General features: G+C 25.3%; 1 protein-coding gene across 2 annotated transcripts; it reads right to left on the minus strand.

Moving 5' to 3' along the window:
• Window positions 1–496: 496 nt before the first annotated feature.
• Window positions 497–7,539, minus strand: LOC138181137 (syntaxin-6). 2 transcript variants are annotated; one of them, XM_069115759.1, is made up of 7 exons: window positions 7,229–7,538; window positions 5,844–6,040; window positions 5,518–5,612; window positions 4,758–4,817; window positions 3,823–4,055; window positions 3,637–3,731; window positions 497–718 (listed from the first exon to the last, which is right to left on the minus strand). In XM_069115759.1, exons 1-7 carry the CDS (start codon window positions 7,261–7,263, stop codon window positions 642–644), a joined length of 792 nt encoding a protein of 263 aa, XP_068971860.1. In that variant the 5' UTR covers window positions 7,264–7,538; the 3' UTR covers window positions 497–641. The 2 variants fall into 2 exon arrangements, with proteins under 2 accessions (XP_068971860.1, XP_068971850.1); XM_069115749.1 differs by lacking the exon at window positions 497–718 and having other exon boundaries at window positions 835–3,731; window positions 7,229–7,539.
• Between the last annotated feature and the right edge of the window lie 251 nt (window positions 7,540–7,790).

The following is a 7,790-nucleotide window of genomic DNA, read 5'->3' on the forward strand; positions in this document are numbered from 1 at the left end:
TGTAATTGTCATACTTTTTAGTCTCCTTTTAAATCCTAAGAAAGCTTCAAAAGTTCCTCCGAAAGAAGGCAATTGTTTTAATTTCTAATATACAAAATTGAATGTAATACATTGTATGACTTATTTATGAAATATTAAAGATTGGGAAAACATTTTTAAAATCGAAAAGAAAACGGAAATTCAAATGTATTTTATAATATGTATCATTATGCAGCATTTTATATGTGTATAATATAACATTTTTATAAAAATATTGATACATATTTAATATGAATACAAAATAAACAATATGTCGGAGAGTATGTAATATGATGTTATTAATTATCAACCAAATATTAATATATCAAGATTAATATATTATCTACCAAAACCTACAAGATAGATTAAAATATTGTGAAATGTTGAAATCAATATAATATATATAAAATACTTGGATATTTCAATCTAGTTATTACCTGCAATTGGGAAAGGGAATTCATAATTATCCTGTCAAGAATGTAATAACTGTAAATATTTATTATAATGGATCATAGAATATCGCTATTAATAATTCATTATTAAAACAGAATTTAACACATTCGTCTAAATGCTATGAAGAAGAACCAATAAATTCTTAAGGAAACTAGGAAATTAAACGAGATTCACTTAATTATAAATAAAATTATTAGAAACACCAATATAGCGGTCAACACTCCAATGGCTACCCATTGTCTCCGATCTAAAACAAACGGAAAGTAACATCACATGCGTCACTTATAAAAAAAGTAGTCAGAATCAAGAGATTTTATCGTCATTCATTGAACAACGGTAAAATTAAACAAGTCTTATATGGCATACTATATAAGAAAAATTAATATTTATATATTTGGCCCTTCTTCAAACAGTAAATATTGTATATTATTTTCAACATGCATTCTTCAACAAACATTTTATAACAGCACTATATTTTCTACATTGATACTCTGCACTTAAATATTAAGCTATAAATTTGCTATTAAGATTTAATCTTTTGCACATTTTGAAAGATGTTTGCCATATACATTCAATGCTTTAAAAGTGCAAAGAATCAATATTATAAACTAATTTAAATACCTTTTAAAATTATATTTTGAGTTTGAGTTGTTTATACATAACAAGCAGTAATTGTAACATTTATTAAATTACAGAAGCATCAAAATAATAATTTTTATATATATTCATTGTTTAGAAATTGCATAAACGCATAAATAAAAATTATTTTCGCATAAACATATAAAAGCAAAAAATGAGGAAAAAATGACATACCTATAAGACACATTTATAAACATGTTTTAAGTGAAAAAGATCATATTCCATGATTGAGAGATTTTATATTGCTTACTTATATGAGTATTAGAGAAACTGAATGTAATAAACAAAGTAAAGTGCTGAAAATTGGTTTCAACAAAAATTTAATGAAAAAATATATTCATTATTATCTCTCAAACACAGAATTCAGTATATAACGAGTACTTATACATATATAATATTGTTGTAATTATTTGAATAGTTTCAGTGGGTAGGAGTTTGTGGTACTTTACAGTAACATGTACAGTATAAATAAAGTCTCAAATTTTATTTATCAGTATGTCTTCACAATTGGTCATTTATGTGAAATAATAAGGTATAATTTTTTCTTTTAATTTTTAAATACAACTAGAATAAACAATTTCTCTTTTACGTATGAATTCACAACATTATACTATCAACACTCTTCTAACAATGAATAAACGTATCAATTTCTAATTTTCAATTCATTTTATTATGTTTTACTTTCTTAAAATGGAGAGAGAGCTTCAGATTACCTGGAGTCATTAAATTTTATAGTACTTATGAACAATCTCATTCGCATTGAGAAACAATCAATCAACAATCACCATACGTACAAATAATTGTTTTCACATTTTTCTCTTCTTTCTCTTCAACACTTTTCTTTCAAACTTTATATTTTCATTTACATTCATTACACACATAAACTGACTGGTACTTTCACAATATGGTATGAATATTTCACACTACCAGGTCCTAAACTATTTTTGTCTACGCTTTAATCAATATATTAATATCACATGTTGTGTACATTGGAAGTAGAAGTATCAGAAGTTTCCAAATTTATTGAAAATGTTTTTCTGATAGTATATATGTATATATGTATACTATATATATTTGTCTATAAATTTATGACATTAAAATTTTCTCAGGCACAAATTACTTGTGCTACCTTTTCCTGCTTTGATACATGTTTTGAAATATTTGGCAATACGTTAACATTTCTCTATTCATCTAAACTACTTTTTTAAATTCCTATATACTGAGGTATTTATATACAATTTGTTTATTTATTTATATTTTGTTGATATATGTTAACTTTCTTTAATTTTCTGATGTTGCTATTGAATTTCACGCTACCATTTAGTTCCTATCGTGCTATGTAAATAAATACTTGAACTGTATTGTTTTAAAATTAACTATTGTTCTGAAATTACAACTGGTCCATTTTAATACTACACTTTTAGAGAGCATTTACTAAATTTAAATATATATAACTTTTTTAAAAACTATAAATTTATATACTAATTATTTTATATACATAGATTTTCAACAACTGTTTACATTAGAAAATTAATCTTTGTTTTTGATTATTTTTGTTATGATGAGAATAAAAGTTAACATAACATTTATAAGATCTTATGTTTGAATATATTATGTAAGAAAAGCATGAAGATTATGGAAAGATGAGTATTAAAATATAAATTTTTCAATTTTTCCTTTTATATTATTATAATAAAAATGATGAATAAAATAACAGAAAGATCTTTTATAATTTAAGTAGGAGTTCCTACTAGGTATATGGATCAATTTTTACTTTTATTTCATGTTTACAACATGTTTTAACTCATTATTATCGTTTTACTAAAACTTTAATCATTTGATAAATAATAAATAATTTGTCAATTTAATACTTAATATAATAATAAAAAACTAAAGAAATTAAAATGGTTATTTCATTATATGAAATATATGAATTATAAATGCTATTTATTTTATTAATTTTTTGCTTTAAAAGTAACTTCAATTTAATGAGACTTCTACTCTCCAATAAATTTCTCGTTCTAAATAATCATATAGCAGTATAATTCTATATATATTTAATAGAAAAATCAAATTATTAAAAATAAGTGCAACAGTGCTAAAAATTAGCTTAAATTAATGAAGAGAATGAATAGGAAATGACTTATTCATGGATAATCACAATATGCAATGTTATTGTAAAGACAAAATGAATTATTAAATTCATTACACAATTCCATAATTTTTCAGTAAATGTTTAAAATTATTAATTTTGTATCACATAAAAATTAGATATCAATAACAAAGCCAAATATTGTAAATAAATTTGAACAAAAGAAAATGCTCAAGCAAAAAGAATACGTGGTTTACAAATATTACTGAATAATTATGGTGAAATTATAATAAAAATATCTATTTAATCTCCAGAACATAAGAAACAATTAGTTATTGTATTTGATAAGGATGATAGAGAAGAAGGTTTAGAGGCAAGATCAGAAACACTAGATGTTGCAGTAGTAGGAGCAGGAATGTAATTATTATAATTACCATTACTCATATGAAGAACTTTGGCCATTTTTTTCATTGTTGCATCAAGTTTAGAATCAGTCACCTCTAGCTCATTACCGAATTCATCTAGCATACTGAAACAATTGAAAACATATATTCAAAAATCAACTAAAAAGTAATATTATCAACAACAATAAATTTAAATAGTACTGATTAGAAACTTACACTGCTTGTTCATCTAATTCAGTATTAATTTGTCTGGATACTGTTTTAAGCGTTCCAATGCTTTCACCTATCATGTCTAATTGTTCATCTTGTTGCCTCATCATGTCATTTTGTTGTTGTAACGTGTCTCCCAAAAATTGCCTATTTGGACTATCAATTTCATTTTCCAATTTACTGTACTTTGTTGTACCATGATTGACAGGAACTCGAGCAGGACTGTTATCTAAGAGTGGCTGCGATAAATAACAAAATATGAATATACAAATTGTTAAATCAAAAATATAGCTCATATATATTAGCTATAAATATGTACACATTGATGTAAAGATATTTAATAATCATTTGACAAGTACATTTAAATTATACTAATGTAGTACAAAAATCTTATCTTATGAATTACACTCATGATATCAAATATTGATTTACCGCATAAACCATTTTCTATTTTCAGTAATTTCGATTGCTAGTATCTTATTTGTAAAGCAATAGAAAAGTTGTAACGTTAAGGAACAAACAAGCAAATTTAATAATCACTATCAACATTATCAGTGAATTTGACAGCTTCATATAGGTGTCGCAATGTATACGATAGTAATTTGCGAGCGAAATTTAAACGTATAAAAGAAAATACATTTATATGAATTACTTTCAATTCCATCTATGAAGTTAATACGTTGTGTTACAAACTCTAAATATAAAATACGATAATATAAATTATTTTTTTTTGAACAAATGATAAACATAATTATAATTATGTAGTTATATAATTATAAAATATAATAAGCACATGTATGTATGTCTTATATTTTTCGTGATGTTTTTTAAGCTACAATTGGTACTTTCATTGAATGCTCCTAAACAATTAGGACGATAATAGATGACAAAAACTATAAAGATAATCAAATATATATAAATAGTATGTAAATCCGACAAACCTGTCTGGCTGTATTATCGCGATCTCGACCCCTACTTAAATTCATTTTATCCTTCATAGTCTGCAACAAATTAGTAATATGATCGATATATATATATATATATATATATATATATATAGAGAGAGAGAGAGAGAGAGAGAGAGAGAGAGAGTTTGGCCGAATAATATTTAAAAGCCTGCATGATATGATTTCTTGTGGAAAAATAAGAAAAAAGTATAAAATAAAATATTTTCATTCTCGACATAGCTTTCGAGGAAATCGAGTTTGAGAATTTATCAAGTATACTTAAGTAGTGCTAATTCAGGACTGGACAAGTTTAAAATAATCGTTTCATGTGTGAAAATATAGAATAACATTTTTTCATAAGACGTCTTATTTTCGAGAAAAATAAATTTGATAATTTATCATACGCATGTATTACTAGACCGATTCTTAATTAAACATATTCAAACTCTATTTTCTTGAAAACTAAACTTTGAATGGAACAATTTTATTTTACATTTTTTACTTACTTTCGCATCTAGAATAACATTTCAAATATACAAATTCAAATATACCTAATAAATTTTGAAACTCGATATTCTCGAAAACTAATCTGAGAATGAAAAAATTGTTTTCTATATCATTTTCTTATTTTTCCACAAGCAGTCATGTCATGCTCATTTTTACACGTTATTCGGTCGGATCTTGTACATTTCCGAAAATATTAAATTAAACTACTAATTAATATAAACATTGAATGTTATCTAAAAAGTATTACCTTAACTTCTTCTCGCGTTTGTTCGATAAAACTTCGTTGAACCGTTAATTCCTTGTTATCTATCTTAAACTTTGTCGGATTTTTTTCTACAATACGTATAGTCACACATATAGTGCATTAAGGGAAATATAGCATATGGATATAAAAATTCAAAATTTTAAAAAGAACATTTTTCAATTAATTTTATATAAATTTCAATAAATAAATGACGATTTTTAAGAAAAAATGTACATGTTATCTATTTACACCACTTTAGTATTAAATTTTAATACTGAAAGAATTAATACCATATATTTCGTAATGTATAGATGTATATCAAAGGATATAGATCGTGTCTTCTAGATCATCGAGATCCCATTCTATCGAACGTAAGGCTTTTCGTAATTCGGTAGTAGTCCACTCCAATTCGTCACGTGAGATTGGGATTCCCCCACTCACGGTAGAGCTCGTGACAATAACATCTTGCAATTCCGTCCAGCGCCCGTATAAACCGCGGTTTTTATTTAAGGCCTTGCAAACTTCGCTACAAAACAAATAAGCGATATTATTTATATTATAATTTAAAAAATTATAATGAGTATATTAATTAAATATTATATCAGTAGTATAAATAAATTATACATTAAAATATAAGAATATATAATATAGAATAATATAATACATGTAAATAAACAACACAAACTATTATTGTTTGTAAGGAATAAAATGAATAAAATTATTTCATATTTAAAAAGGAAACGACAAATTTTTGCACTGCAAAGTCGTTAATAATTAATAGTTGATCACAAATATGTTATATAAATATAAGCACTTTGACTTAACAAGTGTTATGTAATCGTAACAAGTACTTTAAATATCAGGAAATTTGTTTTTGATACTTAACAAACTAGTAAAATTTTGTACATGTAAATTTTTAATTAGTTGTAATAAATATACATCAAAGTTTCTTTCTAGTAATTCATATCTAGTAATAAATAGTAGTATTTATTAAATATAAAAATAAAATAATTTAAGAAATGAGTTATAGGTAATATCAAATAAAAAGTATTTTTTGATAAGAAATATCAATCGATTACACATTGTCACTTTGTTTGTTGTGTCTATTAAATGCGCATTAAAATATAAAAACATTGTATAATAATAATTCAATTATTTTCAATAAAAATACTAAAAAATAAAAAAAAATGTCTATTGACACATTTAATAGAATGTTGCAAATTTAATATACTTTTCTATGCATTATAAAAATATAAAAATGCAATGAATTTAATCTAAAATTATTGCGGAAAAAGATTCAACGCTATTCCCGATAAAAATAACGAGTCAAACGTTGAACAAATTCAACAAACAAAATAATACATATAAAAAGTTCAGATTAGAGGGAGGTGTTTATAACGTATGTACATGTATATTAAGATAAGATGCAGAATAAATGGATTATCGTAAAACATTCTCAACGAAAGTTATAACAACTAGAAATTATTTCGAAACACCAAAAGTAAAGTTTCTTTGTAATTTTGTTTGCGACTATTCTTAAAGGGTTGATGTATATATACGATATCAATGTCACAAAAGGAGCAACAAAAATTCAAAAGCTTGACAACTGCATAAACTTCACTGATATTGATATCGATTTTTTTATGGATAATTCTGAAACTTGAAGAATATTTGGTAAAAATTCATACAACAGGGAGATCATTTTTTTACTTACTCCTTGACGACAAAGAACGGATTCTCCAGCGTCATTCCTTCTTTTAATTTAAAGAGGTGGCCTTTCTCGCCGCCTCACGGCACCCACAGAAATACGTATACGCGATTTGCCGATCATCGGTGGAAATTCCAAACGATCTTGACAGAACTATCGATACTCAAATGAACGATGACAATAATCAAAATTGACACTTGCTCGCGCTCTAGTGTTATGATACCACGACGTCGTCGTGTATTGTGACGTCTGCTTTCAGTCTTCCTGCAGACGACTATTTATTCGATTTTAACGTTCGTGCGCAAACACGCCTCTCTAACAGCCACTGTAATATTGATTTCGTGTTGAAACTCCTAAAGTAAAGTTCACAGTCATTCGATAGAGAACTGATTAATAATCGAAGTAGTGATAAAATATGGATGATTAATAGTAAAATTTAATATTTGATTATATTATTTATTTAGTTTCGTAACAATATATAGGAGTTTCATGTTCCTTGTTCGTTTAAAAGCGTTTTATTACATGATGATATTTGCTCATCTATATTCACAGATTGAAGCTTGCGCAG

Source organism: Bombus flavifrons, chromosome 1 (genome assembly GCF_040668555.2).
Source record: "Bombus flavifrons isolate JBK064 chromosome 1, iyBomFlav1_principal, whole genome shotgun sequence".
Lineage (NCBI taxonomy): Eukaryota > Metazoa > Arthropoda > Insecta > Hymenoptera > Apidae > Bombus > Bombus flavifrons.